This window comes from Heliangelus exortis, chromosome 1 (genome assembly GCF_036169615.1).
Source record: "Heliangelus exortis chromosome 1, bHelExo1.hap1, whole genome shotgun sequence".
NCBI lineage: Eukaryota > Metazoa > Chordata > Aves > Apodiformes > Trochilidae > Heliangelus > Heliangelus exortis.
In genome coordinates, this window is record NC_092422.1 from 18,012,793 (window position 1) to 18,030,178 (window position 17,386).

At 37.8% G+C, this 17,386-nt stretch overlaps 1 protein-coding gene across 1 annotated transcript; it reads right to left on the reverse strand.

Annotated features, from left to right (window-relative positions):
• Positions 1 to 1,370: 1,370 nt before the first annotated feature.
• On the reverse strand, positions 1,371 to 16,218 carry LOC139792437 (uncharacterized). The gene is made up of 6 exons (XM_071735733.1): positions 15,843 to 16,218; positions 15,075 to 15,106; positions 14,883 to 14,958; positions 10,172 to 10,219; positions 5,990 to 6,072; positions 1,371 to 1,443 (listed from the first exon to the last, which is right to left on the reverse strand). The coding sequence occupies exons 1-6, from the start codon at positions 16,201 to 16,203 to the stop codon at positions 1,375 to 1,377; spliced, it is 669 nt and encodes a 222-aa protein (XP_071591834.1). The 5' UTR covers positions 16,204 to 16,218; the 3' UTR covers positions 1,371 to 1,374.
• Between the last annotated feature and the right edge of the window lie 1,168 nt (positions 16,219 to 17,386).

The following is a 17,386-nucleotide window of genomic DNA, read 5'->3' on the forward strand; positions in this document are numbered from 1 at the left end:
TGTTCATTCATGCAGAATAAAGATCCTTTTTCTTTCACTGTCATGGCAGTTAAGTCTCAATTGAAATTGGTTTTGAGGAGCAGACAACCCTATTAATCCTAGCTATTTTAATCTGCTGACTGATGAAAAGATGCAAGAAAAGAGATGGTTATTAGTCAGTCAAACAAATTTTTAACTGAATTCTGGATGCATATTGAGGGAGCAAAACCTTTATGCATCACAAGACAGTTTTTGCTTATGTCTACTAAATATTAAAGGTCGTAGCAATGCAGCTACTTCCATTTTTTCCCCAGGCAGGGGAAAAAGTAAAGAACATGACCTGGATCAGCTCTATGTAGAAACTGATGATGCATGATAGGTTTATAAAGCAGAGCCCTGTGTGGGTTTCTCATCGAATGCTTCCAACCCGAGCAGACACTGCCTAATTACCTATTTTCACTTTTACAACTGAAGCAAGTTTGGGGTGAGAAAAATATCCTTCAGCTACACTATCCAATTTAAGCAGATAACAAAAGCAGTGCTGCTGATGTAAGCAGCACCTCCTAGTAATAGCTGGAGGTAATCCATTTGTACTTCCTTTGACCTGCTTCATCAGCTTCCTCTGAGATGTTTTTAGTACTTAAGGATTTCCCCCTCTTTGTTTTCAGTTTCATTCAATCTCATCCAGGCTACAAAATATCTTGTATCTGTGCTAAATAGAGACTGAAGAGAGAGAGGGCTGCTAGCAGACTCCACTTGGGGAAGAAGTTAGGTTACACTGGCAGGATTCAGGGGACAATAGCCAGAAGAGAGCAGGAATTTACCTGCTCCTTTTATGATGAGCTGTATTTGCCATATGCTAATGGTCTGCAGTGAAAGGGCTGACCCAGTTGGAAGATCATACTCTACGACTGCTTCCTCTTCAGGTCTGCATCTAAGCCCTTTATTTCCAGAAGTGAACCTAAATAACTGAAGATCCTTGCCTTTGTCACCTCCATGACAGCAATAACATTCCAAAACACCTCAGAATAAGCTGACATTACTGCAACAGCAGCATTTAAGTAAGTTTAAGGTATCAATTTTTATTTGGAAAGCCAACTTTTCTCACACAGTGATACAGAATTCTTACTAAGTTTTTCCTAAGTTGAAACAGAGGCTTACAGACACTAAATAACAGAGTGACCACACAATAATTCATTAATTGCAATAATTTCATCAGGAGAATCAGAAATGACAAGCATTTTTTATTCCCAGTAAGAAAATAGTTGACAAATCATGCAGTTTGATTTAATTAGAGCATTAATACTGATGCTTATATACTTACCTAAACAGTCTGAAAAAAATAATGTTCATGGGGAACATGACAAAGGTTTTGTTAAGAAATGTATCTGTATTTCATACCTGAAATACTGTTTCTTCTCCATCTGTTTTCAAATCATCTTCCTTCCCAATGATTTTCTGTAGCTGTATTTGTTAAAACATTAAAAAAAAAAAAAAGAATTACAAATTTGGTCTTACACGAGTCTCCTTTTTTCAGAAACTTTAATTAATTTCACCTTTCCAAAAGATAAAATCATTGTTTTTCTGCATGTTGCTATCATCATGACAAAATATTTGCATACTGAAGGATATTCTGCTATTCAGGCACACTTTTTTCCCAGGATTGTCTTATCTATTGTGGTTAATATAGCCAAGCAGAGCATATTACTCCACCTCTTGCAACCTACTGCTTGCTCTATTTTTAGAGGTTTTCTTCCTCTAGAAACTTAGCATTGACTCCACAGGATTTTGAAACTCAGGGGTATAACATCAAGGATCACTCAGGAAATAAAAATTTTCCTGTGATTTTCATGCTGTTCTCCTACATAGTTCTGCTTCAGATGTGATCTTCTGGACATAAAAACATGCCTGTTCAAATGAGGTACTCTACAACTAACAACAAAGAATAATTCAATTAAATAAGCAAACATATTTTCAGAACTGGCATTAAGCAAAATGTGGTCCCAGTTGCCTCTTCATCACACAAATAAATGAATCTTGAATATATTAGCTAAGAAGATTTTTACAAGTACTTAAAAGGATCGCATTTTAAAATACAATTTTCACTGTCCCTGGTAGACTTTTAAGGTATTATAGAAAGTGCATTAATTTGCAGCATCTCAAGTATATTTCAGCTCCAAGGTTTTTTTGACTATATGTTAGCTTGATAAGTCAACACTGCCACAAGAACGAGTGATTTAACATAGCACAAGGTACACCTACCTTTCACAGGTATTTGTATGAATCCTCAACAGGACAGCAAAAATGAAAGAACAGGGAACTTATTACATTTCAGGTAGAGATACAGACTTACACTGAGCACTCTGGATTTGGACACTTTGGGAGAGATGATTTTAAAGCTCAGGGTTTTCTAAGCTCCTGCCTTGCTCCTCAAACATTTGAGGGATTCTTCACCTCTTCAATTAAAACTGGGGAAAAATCCATGACCAAATTTCCTTGGCTGTTATCTTGTATGGTTTTCAAACTGGGCATTCAAACTGTTTTCTTTCTCAGCATTTTAAAAAATGATGCTTAGGGAGGCATTATGGGCTTGTAAGTAGTAAACAGGGAAAATTGCTAACTGTGTCACCAGTGGTCTTCCCTTGGCCTTCAATTTTTGACTAATTCACCTGGCTTGTTTGTTTTTTTTTTAATAGCCTCAGTTTTTTATTTCCTCAGGATAGTTGCCTTCTACTTTTAAGTGCCATGCCTTGGTAGTATTTATCAAAATACAATAAGACAATTAAACAGTACCAGTTCTTTGAAGTTTTCCCAAATTATTGTGATTTTTGATCCTTTACAAAAAACTGACTAGTACAGTAAAAGCATTGTCAATTTATTCATGGCAAAATCACAATATAGAGCTCTGGATAAAACCACAACTGTTCATTCATATTCTCACTGAAAAATTACATTTTTTCTTACCTGATAAAACCCATCTTTCTTCACACACAAGACATAGAACTGCAAATACTTTCCAAACAGGAGGGAGTAAGATTTTATCTTTTGGATTTTATTTTTCAATGACTCTTAAAAAATCTGCAGAGACTATTAAAGAACACGCAAACATAGCATAATTTTTTTCACAAGTGTTCTGGAAGATTTAGTTTATTGTTCTCTTACACATCCTTACAGTGCCTGACTGTTTCCAGTAGTTTGCAGATTTTTTCCTGTACAGTGGAAGAGCTACTCACAGAGGGAGAATTCTGCCCCTGAGATATTCTAATATCAACTGCTCCATGTAACATTTATCTATCTTTAATATTTATATCTGTTGATCACTGGAAGTTACTAGTGGCAAGTGAAACCTAATGCCCAGGTAGCCAAGAAGGCCAATGGCATCCTGGCCTGTATCAGGAACAGCGTGGCCAGCAGGTCCAGGGAAGTGATTCTGCCCCTGTACTCAGCGCTGGTGAGGCCACACCTCGAGTCCTGTGTCCAGTTCTGGGCCCTTCAATTTAGGAAGGAGATTGAGGTCCTGGAGCAGGTCCAAAGGAGGGCAACCAGGCTGGTGAAGGGACTCGAGCACAGACCCTATGAAGAGAGGCTGAGGGAGCTGGGGCTGTTCAGCCTGGAGAAGAGAAGGCTCAGAGGAGACCTCATCACTCTCTACAACTCCCTGAAAGGAGGTTGGAGCCAGGGGGGGGTTGGTCTCTTTTCCCAGGCAACTCTCAGCAAGACAAGAGGGCACGGTCTCAAGTTGTGCCAGGGGAGGTTTAGGTTGGACATTAGAAAGAATTTCTTTACTGAGAGGGTGATCAAGCATTGGAATGGGCTGCCCCGGGAAGTGGTGGATTCTCCGTCCCTGGAGATATTTAAAAAGAGACTGGATGTGGCACTCAGTGCCATGGTCTGGTAACTGCAGCGGGAGTGGATCAAGGGTTGGACTTGATGATCTCTGAGGTCCCTTCCAACCCAGCCAATTCTATGATTCTATGATTCTAATGGATAATGAAGCCTATTATGTGCAACCGATGCCTCTTTACTGAAGACACATTAAGAAGTAATCTTTTCTGAAGAAGACAAAAGCTGGCAGAAAGGCTATGCCAGTCTTTACGAAAAATCCAAATAAACAAACAAAAAAAGGTGATTTTGAATCTTCCAGTTATTTCAGAGAAGTTACTGTTCATAAGTGTGCTAGGACTGCAGCAGGTGTTCAGTACCAAACCGCCACAATGCTGACAGTGCAAGGTGGTTTATTCAGCCTCAGGAGAACCTCTACAAGTTTTTAGTGGTATCTGCTGTCCAGGACAAGTGCATAAAGACAACCTATTTAGAAAGTCTAGATCTCATAGCTTTTGCATGCATGACAGAATGTATCTCCTCCAAAAGAATTGTGCTGTATTTCTGCAAGAATCTCCTTATTTGCTTAGCTGACACAGTAATTATTTAAAGGAAGAACTGCTAACAGGGCATCCTGGTGCAGAGGCACTGCAGGCTGCACTTGTTCACTTGTGTTCATGGGCTTACTTTTCCCTCTAACTTTGGTGATCAGGACACTGCTACTCCAGTAACAATTCACTAGGATTGTACCAGTGGGTTAAAACCAAAGGTTTTAATTAGAATTTGATTTCTTTTTAATCAGCAGAATAGTAAACATTTTAACAGCAAATTCTTCAATCTTAAAAGATTTTGCATAGTAACAGATCAGAGCAAGGTCTCTGTTCAGTTAGGGAACACTGTGCTGGGAACACTGTCTTAGAAAACAGTCTAATTTCAAGTATAATTTTCAAACAGTACTACTAAGTCAAAAAGTACTGAAAATATATATAAAAAAATAATTAAGTATGACTCATCAACTGTAATCCTACTAAGAAAGATCCACTGAAAAAATGTCTATCAATGCAAAGCACATGCTAACAGCTCTTATATCACTAATTCATAGTTTTAGGCTAGGAAAGTACAAGTAAATACATTTTTTAATTTACTCTAACACAGGAGCATCTTTGTAAATTCTAGATTCTATAGTTCTCTAGCACTGCTATATTAATTATCATCTTTAACTTTATCCTAGTGAGAGAAAATAATTTTCATTTTAGTAGGCATTTCAATTATAAAATTGTCTCTCTAGTGACCTTCAATATGAATGATCTGTATTAAGCTGAGAGCCTATTAAAACTGCATTTTTTAATTTTACACTTGACTTCTGACAGGAAGTCTTGTAAACAGTCTCCTGTTAAATACTTAGAAGTTGAATAAGCTATATAATTAAGACTATTCTTTGAAACATCAGAACAAGATTTTCTTCATTTTCAAGCACCTGCCTTTCTCCCTCTTATTTTACATAAAATAATAGGAAATACTGCTGTTACCCTTTAAAGTGCAAATTGGTAAAAAAATATGTGCAACAGCAAACAAAATTAATAAAAAACAAAAGAGGCTGGTGAAATAAAAAATTATTAGAAATACTTAACAAATAGGACTTCTACAGACAATTATTTAAATTACCTCATGGGATTAAGGGATGTACACCAGCTCCTATGTTCCCAGTAACAGATTTTTAGATACAAGCCAAAGGTAACATTTATAAAAATAAAAACCAAATTTTTATAAAAATAATAAATATTAACATAAAAAATTTAGAAATTGTTTAGTGTGAGGGTGACAGAGCACTGGCACAGGCTGCCCATGGAAGTTGTGGAGTCACCTTCTCTGGAGACATTCAAAGCCCACCTGGACACGTTCCTATGTGACCTGCTTATGTGACCCTGCTCTGGCAGAGGGGTTGGACTTGATGATCTTTTGAGGTCCCTTCTAACCCCTAACTTCCTGTGATTCTGTGATGAAAGTCGAGTCACATATAAAAAGTACTTCTTCAGCAATGCTTTGGTATGTGCTCCTTCTGTATAAATTATTCTAGTTAACTGTGTGAGCACAGATTGGGCTCAAAAATTGGCTTGAAAATTTTAAAGAATCTTCATTTAACAAATATAAGCCATGGAACCATTAGTATGCATATAAATATACATACCTTCACAAATTCTTTCTTTTCAAGTTGTTCATTGCCATCTACATCCAACATTTTAAAGGCAATCTGCAATCCAGTCTGGGGTTCTAAAACAAATTGCAAAAGATCTTGATGATAAACATACACACATACTTAAATATTTAAAGCAAGAGGAATATTGCCTATGGTTCAGTTCTCCATTGCTATGAATGTATACTTGAGTTCCAGTAAACCATATGTAGCTCCTCCAATAGAAGCAAATTTTTACAGCACCATTTCACTACTATTTTAAGGGATAATTAATGCAATGACAAAGCAAGAAATGCCAGCAGTGCCTAAGTACAGCCATGCCTATACATACACATATATATATATATACAGCACTGCTGATCCCTACGCCTGTGAAATGTCTTTTTGTCCTGGTCACAGACATTCTCTACGGATGTCTCCATAATCCCATGTCCCTTCTGCAGTCTAGCTCTGCCTTGTTTATTAGAGCTCCTTTTCAGGTGAGAAGACTGGCAAGCGCCTTGAGAAACCAATAATTATCCCCAAATGGTGTGAAAGAGGTAGTGTACTCCTCAGGTACTTCTTGCATGCATCCCTGTATCCCAGTATCTGCAGTCTTCCCTGGTCTTCCCCAGCAAACAGACTGATCCTGTAATTCTGGGCAGGTTTCCTGGTTCCTTCTCCTGCTGAGTTAGCCCCAGGCCCTTTTTCTTTTTTTTTTTTTTTCCCATTCCTTCCCCTCCCTCCCTAAACAATGTCCTCAAATGTTGCTGAAAAGTAATCGGACACTTTTTCTGAACTTTCTGGACAAAAGCAGGTTTTGTGTGACTCCCATCAAGATGATTTTTTTTCAGGCATTTTACACCATTTTACCCTACACTTCCCTCACTGAGTGGGTGTTTCTTTTCAACACAAAAAATGTAATGAGTTCTGAGTCTTGCAGGCACTATAAAAACACAGTGTGTTTTGAGCTCCTTCCCACAATTTCCTGATCCTACTTTGCTTACAAGAGGTGGCCTTGCTCATTAGCAAGCCCACACAGGAGCAGCATGCTGCTGAAACGTAGTTACAGCTCACTGCAGTAGCAAGGACTTACCCCAGTGATTTCTGGAGTAGGTGAATTAATTCCACAACCCAATCAAGTCAGGCATTAATATGAAAGCCATGGCAACTTATGGTCTCTAGAATATGTTCAGGTTTCCAAGAACGGTGTTGGACTCACGAGGGCAGTGAGGCATTATGTCTAAAAAAACTCTAATTTCTTCAGAGTTTTTCTTTTAGAAATGCATTCTTTTTGATCCATCCCATAAAGTTCCAGTCTTAATTTTTTTTTAAGAGAATATTTCTGTAAAAGGACCAAATTAAAGAAATATCCCTTTCCTTTTAAGGCATAACAAGATGGTTAAATATAAAGTAGTATTTTTACATTTTAGAAATTACACCTTCAGTAGCCAACTAATGTTCTCTATGGAGCAACATTGTGATGCAGGGATATTTTATAAGTACCATTGGAGTCTGCATAGTAGGGCCCTTCAACACCAGGAACTGGATTTTAATAGTCCAAACTGGTTTCATTCCCATGGAAATGCCACATACTAAATTTGTGTTTCTACAACAAAAGCAAGAAAAACCTATCCTATAACATATTTGGAGAATAAAAGGAATTGATGTATTTAATGGTAGTTCATACCATCTGTGCTGCAATTTCCAGATAAGAGAGCTGTTACTGAAAATATAGGACCTAAAGCTGCTTATACTTTTCAGAGATGACATACTTATCTGATATGATGTAACCCCAAAGGTATGTGTTAGTAAAATAAGCATAGTTCAAAGACTAGCTCAGATATATTTGTATTTAATTAGAATCAGGCAAAATTCCAAAATCTGGACAGAAGAGCTTCATCTTAGCTGAGAGTGCAGGTTAGACTTCAGTGCTTCCCCTGCAACCACATTGACTAAGTTGTCAACTTGTGAGACTGCCAAATCCAAATGAAGCTTTGAGTCAAGGTGACAATTTCAGTTTCTGGGCACCTTCACCAGAAGCTCCATTAACCAATTGCTGGAAATAAAATTCAGAACAGCACTGGAGGAAAAAGGGTAATTTTCCTGTGATGCAAGGCACACAGGAAATAGTAAAGGGGACCACAGGGGACAAAATAAAGCCTTTGTCTGCAGCAAATTACATTTTTAAGTTCAGTGTTAAAGATGGTGCATGATCAGGTCAGCAGTGCCCTGAAACTGGAATTCTGGAAAACTGGTGACTCTCTTTACCTATTGCTCTGTTGGTGACTTAGAAGAAGTCATTTCAGCATTAGTAGCTGCTTTAAGAAATTTCACAACATTTTTTACTAGTGAGAAAGAGAGGTTATGTAACTGGGAGCTGACTGGCATGGGATACTTGGTAGGCAAAGACAGAGAGGCACAAGCACTTGTTGACATTTGCTTTCTGAATGATTGATCTGATAACCCTCTGCATAGCCAAAGCAAAGGCATTAATTAGCACTACATATTTATCCTGTATCAAAGGGTGCCTTTGTTTCTACAGTCCAATACATTTCTATATAAATTCTGTGAAAAATATTGTTACTTGATTGTCTTGAGAACTGTAGCAACCTTCTCTGATACTGCTTCAGTTTTCTCATTGCTTCAGCCAATAAAAATCAGCATAAATTTACTTTCAGCTGCCACAAATTTTTGAAGAAATAGAATCTTTAGCACCTATTTCTGCAGCTTTAATTAAGGTATTCTTCTGAACTTATAATGTGGTTGTACTTAAAAAAAATCCCTCTCTTTGAATTGCAACAAGTATTTTAAAATCACCTTTCTGACTGGGTTAGACCTTATATTAATTTTGATTTTAAAAAGCATTTGAACATGTGTTTTGTGTTCAAGTTGTCTGTAACACTGTAGCAGCTGGCAAAACACTAAGTCTGTATGGTAAAAAGGTTGTATTAATTTATACATAGTGTGCAACTTGGTGTGTGTACTCATTGAAGCTCTTCATGGGAACTGATGCAGTTCTGCTTAGAAATGACCTAAGTTTTGAAATGCCTCCCTAAACTGTGTGAGAGGTGTGTACTGACAGTCATTGTGAAGAAGTGGACTCTGGAGACCAACACTACTTGTTCTTACCACACCATGACAGAATGGACTTCTAGAGCAAAGAAAAACTGTTAATTTGTTTAAGTCCATGCCATGGACCTTGCAGGCATGGAAGTTATAAGGCTCAAAAATCTACAGTCCACTGGGATAATAATGACTGCTTCCTTCTTTCCTTTCCCCACGAAATCCTCAAGCTTGGTTTCATTCCTTGCTTGAAACGTTGGACCTGTGTCAGTTGAACAGAACTGCATGTGGATCAATACATGGACATATACATGGACAACTTCACCCTCATCTATGGGTCTCAACACTCAGTGCATGTCTTATCTTAGGTTTTATTTTCCAGCATCACCTACGCTTCCTCAGAACAGCACAGGGAGGCGGCAAGCACGGTGTAACTATGAGTGAAGAAACCCAGAAAATCCAAGATCACTTCCACATACAAACCAAAATGCTGTGTCTGACAGAGAAAAAGGAAGAAAGCAAGAGGGTGGTAGAAATACATGCCAAATACACGGAGGAAATAAAGTAAAAAGGAGCAGAGGAAAAAAAAAAAAAAGATTAAAATGCCAAACAAAAGGACAGTGCAGAAGGCTGCTGGTTTGTGTATCATCCATTGCCTATCTGAACACACAGAGAATAGAAAACAACCTTTCAGACACCACAATAGCTTTTTACCCCACTGTATGATCTATAATGTTAATGTCTCATTTTCCAAAATTACTAAAAATCCAGAAGACAAATTATTTATCTTCTCCCACTGTTTTTCTTCCCCTTATTATGCAGTCCTGTAACCAATGCCTTCCCACTCCCAAACTCTCTTGAAAAACTTTACTGATCCCGTGATGCAGGGATTAAAAAGATTTTTGAAATGCTGCTATGGATCAATGATGACACCATGGAAGTGTCACTTTGGAAGTACACTGCAATCATTTAAAGTTACATCCACTTATACGAATGCCTTAATACTCTATATACAATACAACTTTACCTTCTACTATGAAGTAGAAATTTAGAAGTTAAAAATCAGAAAAAGTTCCTGGAAACCTGTTAGTAGTTGGGTATGCATATGTATTTCAAATATGTAATACTTACTTGTAAGGATTGTCAGCAAAAATAGGTACTCTGCATAAGATATCAACCCTGAAACAAAAGAGTTAAAAAATGACTTGCAAAAAAACCCAAAACTTGCAGTAAGACTTAAAAGATCAAATCTTATAAATATAAAAAACATAGTTTAACATCATATCAAATAGGTTATTAAAGTAAGCTACATTATTATTATCTAATAAAGGTTTTACTTCTGTTTTAGTGCTCTCAAAGTAAAATTCCCTATCCAGAGACTTATCAATGTTCATCGAGAAAGTAAGGTTTATTTGGTATTAATAAAAGGTCTACGCTAAATCTTTGGATTCTCACTGAAAACATTCTATGTTTATATAAAAAGCAAATAAATTAAACACACTCTGTCACATTTAGTAGCCGGGAGGAGAACTACTCTAACATTACCCTGAAGGATCAAAGTCCTGCATCCTTTGGCAGGCTTGGATAGGTGGGGAACAGCTTCCCTCTAATTCTCAAGGGGAGGATGGCAACACGCAAAGCTGCCAAGCTGCTAGATTTTGCTGATAGCATTGCTGGGCCCTGTGCCAAGAGGAGGCTTCGGTTTTGTTATTATTATTTTTTTTTTTTTTTTAAATAGGAACATGTCCTTTCTACAAGGTGAAAGTATTTTACCCCCTCTAGAAGGAAAATTCCAGTGTTTTCCTTTGAAATACCGCCTTAAGTGAAAAGCCTGAACAAACACAAAGATGTGATAGTGTCAAAATAGAACACAGGAGCTAAAGATAGAGAGTGCATAACGAGGGTGGTTAAACAACAGAATCTGAACCATCTGCCCTGCAATAACATTTGGAGAAAAAAATGCAAAGGGCTTTTTTATAAATCACTTTTCAAAATAACTGAGCTACTTTTAACTTCTGAGCTAAACATTGTATAATGCTGAAGCTGCTTGAAATAATTAAGTTCAAACACGCCTATCTCTGGAAAGATAAACTATTTTTATAATTTATATTTAGTTAATTGATAGATAAGGAATCCACTTAAGCTTCAGTGATAAACAATTAACTTCTGATAAATTGCTATGCAGAGCCAACAGCATTTGTATTTGACCTCGAATTGTGACTTAATACTTTAGATTTTAAGTACCAGAATTTAGAAATATTAAATTGCTCAGTGCAAGAGTCTAAAAATCTGAGAAAAACTTGATACCATTGAGTTCTGGTTCCATATCTCAATTTTCCTCTCCATCAAAATGGGGCTATTGCTGGCTATTACCAAGCATTCATCATGTGTAAATCAGCACAGTCAGACTACATTGTGGAAATAAACAATACTTTCATCTCAAAGATTTAGTTCTGGTTACAAGTTTTAGGGTTACTATCACTGCAAGAATGCAAATTACTGTTTGTATTGTTATAAAACTTGGAATCAATGTTTCTAGACAATATGTCCAGGATTTGAAACAAAACAGAAATAACACTGACTTAATTTCTTTTTTCTTTCTTTCTTTTTTTTGTTTTCTTTTTTTTTTTTTTCCTTATTCACCTAAGTATAGGACAAGATAAAACAAAACAAAACAAAACTAATAGAGAGAAACAAATAGGGGAGGAAAAGAAATCAAGCAAAGAGCATGATGGGTAGTGACAAAGATTTCTGCCCCGAATTTTGTTTTGCATGTCACAGCAAAAGATTGCTTAAAGGAAGAACATAAAGAAAGACAAGGTGTTAACTTTTCAGCTCCGTACAGAAAAGGCCTCCCAGCTGTGGCCTTCAATGGTATCAGCACAAAGATCCCTGCCTGAAAGTTTAACCAGCAAGTGATGAAGTGATGGCATCACTGGTGAAGGAGATGCAGCAGTCTGCCCCTTGGCTGCCTGGAGACAGCACAGGGATGGTCATGAGATGATCTGGAAAGGGAAGACAAGCAGCTCATGCTGGATAAAACAAACAGAACAAGGAGACACCAGCATTGGGATACAAAAGAAGAGATGACAGACTTGAAGAAGTCATGTAAGAAAACCAGCTGTATCAAAGCATATGAAAAGATATTAATATGGCTAATTATGTTTGTTAAAGTCAGAGAGAAAAAGAAGTCGTAATGATTGAGCCACAAAATGCTGAGCACCTGGAGAGTTTTAGTTATATGGGTAGACAGGAAACATTGTACCTTCCAAAATTTTGCTGAAAGAATCTGCAAAATTTAGATGGAGATGGATGTAAAGAAAAAACCAACACCCTGCTTATTGGCTCAAGGGAGAAGCAGGATAGCTCTATTCACTTGAATTGCAGGGGGCTGGAAAGAAAAGCTTTTTAAGAAATGGTAAGGGTGAGACACACACTGTTTTCATCATCATATCATAAGCTGATTGAAAAATTACTATGTTTAAATAGGTAAAAATGTAAACATAATAAAAATATGTAAAACCAAAACTCAATTGTTCTTTAAAACCTGTCTCAGAGCCCTAAAGCAAAATCACAACCTGTCTGACATTTTTTGGCAGACTGGTTATACTAAAATAATTTGGGGTAAATTTTTTAAAGTTTTGGACTTATTTTCAGAAAAATTACTCTTTTAGTTTTATTGTCCTTTAATCACCTGTAGTGAATGGCAATTTACCTTATCTGTACAATAAAATTTAATTTTTAAAAACTTTTTTTTAATTCTGCAGTAATAATTAAAAAGTTACTCAATTTAAAAGATACAATGCAACAAATTTTAAAAAATAGCACAAAACCAAACTATAGAAAATAATATTCATGTCCAAGCAAAATTTAAAAGATAAAAGCTTCACATGCTGTTGAATGACTCAGCATACTTACAGCCAAGTATTTGCAATTAGCATTGGCAAAATACTGTCATCTTCTAACATTAAATGAACCTTCCTGATCCCTCCTTGGAAATCTATGCCCTCAAACTTTATAGCAAATGCTGACAGTACAATATTCTTACTGAATAAATCATTAATACACCCACTAAATATGACATGAATTTTACAACTGCCCACTAGAAGGCAGAATTCCCTTGCATTCTGTTTTACAAACTGGGCTTTATGACAGTTATCCCTCTACTTGATATTTAAATAACAGCTTGAATGTAGTTAAAATAAGCTCAGCTAAACAGTGGAACAGGTGTAGAATCATTATTCTGGTACTTGTAAAAGCATTTTTTAATACACAAATGTTTACATTTTAAAAGTGTAATAATAATGCATCTCACAGCAAAAGCTATAAAGTCACTAAAGAGGCATCATGACCAAAAACTATAAAAATTCCACATGTTAGAGAGAGATATGGATGACTGCACTGAAAATCCCATCTCAAACTCTCACCTGACCTTTAAAGGGCAGAATATATGGGCCCAGAGTCCTAAGTAAGGGTAAGAATGTAAAAAATGCCAGGCTGAGTGTACCACTGAGCCCACTTTCTGCCAAGCTGTGGGAGGTGAAATAAATAGAGGCTGTGCTGACTGCTGTGTTTTCACCTTCTGTTGGTGGATTCCTGGTTTTCCCAGGCAGAATGCTTTGGGGATTTTCATTGGCAGCCACAAGAAAAAGAAAGACTCCAAAAAGGCAGGGATAGAAAAAGAATATCTCAGAATTACAGACTGGGAATGCTTTAAACCCCATCCTGGGAAATCACATGATTAGTAACTTGAAAAGGCATGGAATGACAATTCAATGGAAAATCCAGCCTTCCCTAAGATAGGAAAAAATCGTTCAGCCTGTCCAGGGATGTTTCAGGGCTGCTGGAGTATGCTGGGGCTTTCAGGAGTGGGCTGATGAGCAAGGCACCGAGTTAAAGACCTCTCCACATCTGCACAAGTATGAAATAAAGAACCTGATGCAGAAGTGGCCATGAGGCCAAAGGGCAGGAGAAACACTGCAGGCTGAGAGTGAGGGCTGCTCTCTTTGCACAAGCTGCCAGCCATGCCCAGGGATCTGCTGTGCATGGAGAGAGCACGGCTCATGCCTGCCAAGGAACTGCAGCAGAGCAAAGGCAGCTTTATTTTCCAGAAAGGTCCACAGGACAAGGCATTCACGCTGAACTTTACCCTAGAGAAAGTTTGGGAATAGATGCTGTCTCATTCTTCTGGTGATTTCAGTCTTTGTTACTGGTGAAATGGTTAATCACTCATCTATTTGGCTTCCTTGATACTCTGGCTCGTTTTCTCTCTTCAATTAATTTATGCAAATGATGTGTCTATTTAGAATTCTTTAAATCTTTGTTGCTACAGAAACAACATTCCAGCTCAATGAGTTTTCTATTTATGTAGCTCAATATGAGGTGGAAACTCTGAGTGAAAAGAAACCAAGGTGCATTGATGCTGTGAATGGCTATCAAGCTCCTGAAGAAGGAAAGTAAGTAACTGCTCTTGGAATCAAGGGTATTACTGTACATAAACAGATTAAAAAATTATTTTCATTCTTAGTTCCCATGTATTTAAGGTGTATTAACAAGTCTCAAAAGTCCATTTTGTGCTGAAGTTATCCTTTCAGCCCCTTTCTCTTCTCCAAGTAGGTTTTCTGATTTCTTTGACTTCTCCTGCACCTTTGAAGGCTTTCAATTCCCAGCCCTGCTTCTTTACTATTTCTTTCAAAACTGAGACATTTGCCAAGGAGAGAGCTACTGGCTAGATGGGGAGGAAGTAAATGCCATGAAATCTGCTTTAAAAAGACATTCAACTCATATCATATAATGAAATAAAAAGCAAGATGTATTTTCCAACATTAAAAATATTTGTTACCTTTATCACCAAGCTGTCTAAAAAAGGTTGGTCCTGGTTTAACTTTGGATACACATAGCAGTGCAGCATCTACCTCCTTAAAAGACACAAACAAGAAAATATAAAACCAGTTTTGAAAGAGAAGTCTATTCAGTTAGGTAATAGAAAGAATGCAAGGGTTTTTTTGAAGAAAGAAAGGAACATTTTGCTTACCTTTTTTGTCAGTTTCTTGGCTGAGGCTTTACCTATAATAACAAAAAAAAAATCATCATCTTTCAATAACAAACTGACTTTAAACTTTGATCAGGTGCTGTGGCATTTCTTCAGAATTTTATGGGAAAATGCTAAGTAATGTGAAACAGAATATTTTGCAGCAGGCAGTTTGTTTCTAATTCCCACACCGATCAAGAGAGGACAACATTTAAAAATAACATGAGCAGTCTGTTCAAATGTTCTTGCAACCTAGATGAAACCACAGATGACTTTGGTACCTATGACTGACTTACTAGTCTGATTTTGCATACTGTGAGCTACAAATGTAGTACAGATTCCAAAGTAAGACTATACAGTAAGAAATAGTCCTTACAAAGGGACACATATGTATGCATGCATATGTAGTAACTCTCAAGTGCAGACTGATTTGCAAAAGCTAAGAAATACTGAAAAAGAGAAAAAACAATGAAAATGTTGATATTTCTACTAAGCAGACATAAATTGGACACCTCTGCCTCCTGAAATAGGATGAATAGTATGAATAGATGAAACTATGCAAACTCATGTTTATTAGTAAGTTCAAGTCTATACACTCAAAGAGAGGAACCACAGGCAGCAGCACAGGTTGCATTCCCATGTAAATCACCCATGTGAGGAGATGCAATCTAGCAGTGGAACATTTCAGCTGGTTAGGCAGGGACCACAGAAATGCTGTGGTCACAGACTGGCAGGAGCTGTGCTCCATCACTTCTCAGTCTATCTACCTACCAGACTGGTCTGCTTCCTCAGCATTTCTCCTCATGCAGTTCTTGAACCTGGTGTCCTTCTCTCTTGCCCCTCTCAGCCCATTGCTCTCTGCCTTCACCCCAAGTTTCTCTGGATACCAGCCAGCCATTCCCTCCTGTTTATTCATGCTGTGGGAGCAAAAGCCAAGCTGCTTGCTGTTGCTTTGAGGACTCGTGTCCCTGTGTGCAACACCCTGCTTTGTTCCATGCTCAGACTCCAGGCTTACTCTGCTGGTTCCCAGGCATCTTGCACCCAAAGGGTCACCAGCACAGCACTGCTGCTTGGAAACAGAGATGATGGAGGCAGCCTGCAGGGCAGCTGTCAGCAAACTTCTACCAAGCATTTTCACAAGCCTGTAATTTAGGTAGACAGGGATGAATTCTCAGAAAAATAGCAAATTTTCATAATGCTGGTAAAAGACATGCCCAGATACAGGGGGATTCCACTGGCAATTCTGCCTTCAAATGACAGAAGCTACTGGAACATCTCAACCAGCAATAGTTTCATTTTTCAGCACAAGCAAACCAGTACCGTGGCCTCTGCTCCTTGGACTGGCAGTAACAGTTTTGCTGATAAATTCCTCTCCCCACACCCCTCCCCCAAATCAGCCTAAGGCAGACACCTGGCACATAACATTGCAACCCAAATGTTTAAGTTTGACAAAAGTTATAAGCAACTAAAATTAGGGTTTTAATACTGGAGTGCTGAGTGACCCCAGCAACAGGTGTTGCCCGCACCACCTGTTAACTGTGGATGAATAGATTTTTGTACACTGCGTGTACATATATTTACACACTTATAAAACTACACGCATAGATACATTCTAGCTCAAAGGAAGTATGAAATCCTCTAGTTTGCTCATTTGAGATAAAAGAAATCAGACTAAAAGCAGTCTGGGAGAGCAAGTAAAAATCACTATATCCAGCAAGTATTTTAATGAATGGCTATCCAACAAATTAAATGGTTCAGATGTCAACTTTGAAATGTCACCTCCTCTGTATACTGCATTTCAATGTGGAATTAAACTACAGCAGCTCTTTTGGCTCTGTGAGACCCACATAGTGAGAAGCCTTGTAAGAGGGAATGAGTCAGGCTGTAGGTCTGTGAAAAACACTATCTGAAAGAAAAAAGGGAAAACCACCCTGCAGTAATTTGCACTGTAAATGCTCTCTGGTAGTTGTCTGTTCTGAAGCCAGCCACACACTCTTATTTAGTTTACAGTAGCTCTGCTCACTCCTTTCTCCTGGTGGCCCCAAGAGCATCACATCTGGGGCAGCAACTTCTACCACAGCAGTGTATTGGGCAGTAGTCTTCTGCCTGTATCCAGGAGGATGATGAAGAGAGACAAGCTGAACTGTGTCAGCAAGAACAGCAAAGGCACAAATAACTGATTCACGGTAAGGAGAAAGTGGTGGGAGCTACAGCTGAAACACTAGTAGGCCAACTTGGTGAGACTGTGCACTGGTTAAGCCTGTGTTTCTCTTCTTCATGATGTATTCAGCACAGTGACTCTGAAATACTTCATC

What these genes read in the sequence shown, in the direction of transcription:
- LOC139792437 (XM_071735733.1), bottom strand. Translation starts at nt 16,203, where the DNA reads ATGCTTGGTAGAAGTTTGCTGACAGCTGCCCTGCAGGCTGCCTCCATC. An exon ending in CCAAGAAACTGACAAAAAAG is followed by an intron (nt 14,959 to 15,074) that starts GTAAGCAAAATG and finishes GTGTCTTTTAAG; the next exon opens with GAGGTAGATGCTGCACTGCT. An exon ending in TAGACAGCTTGGTGATAAAG is followed by an intron (nt 10,220 to 14,882) that starts GTAACAAATATT and finishes CTTTTGTTTCAG; the next exon opens with GGTTGATATCTTATGCAGAG.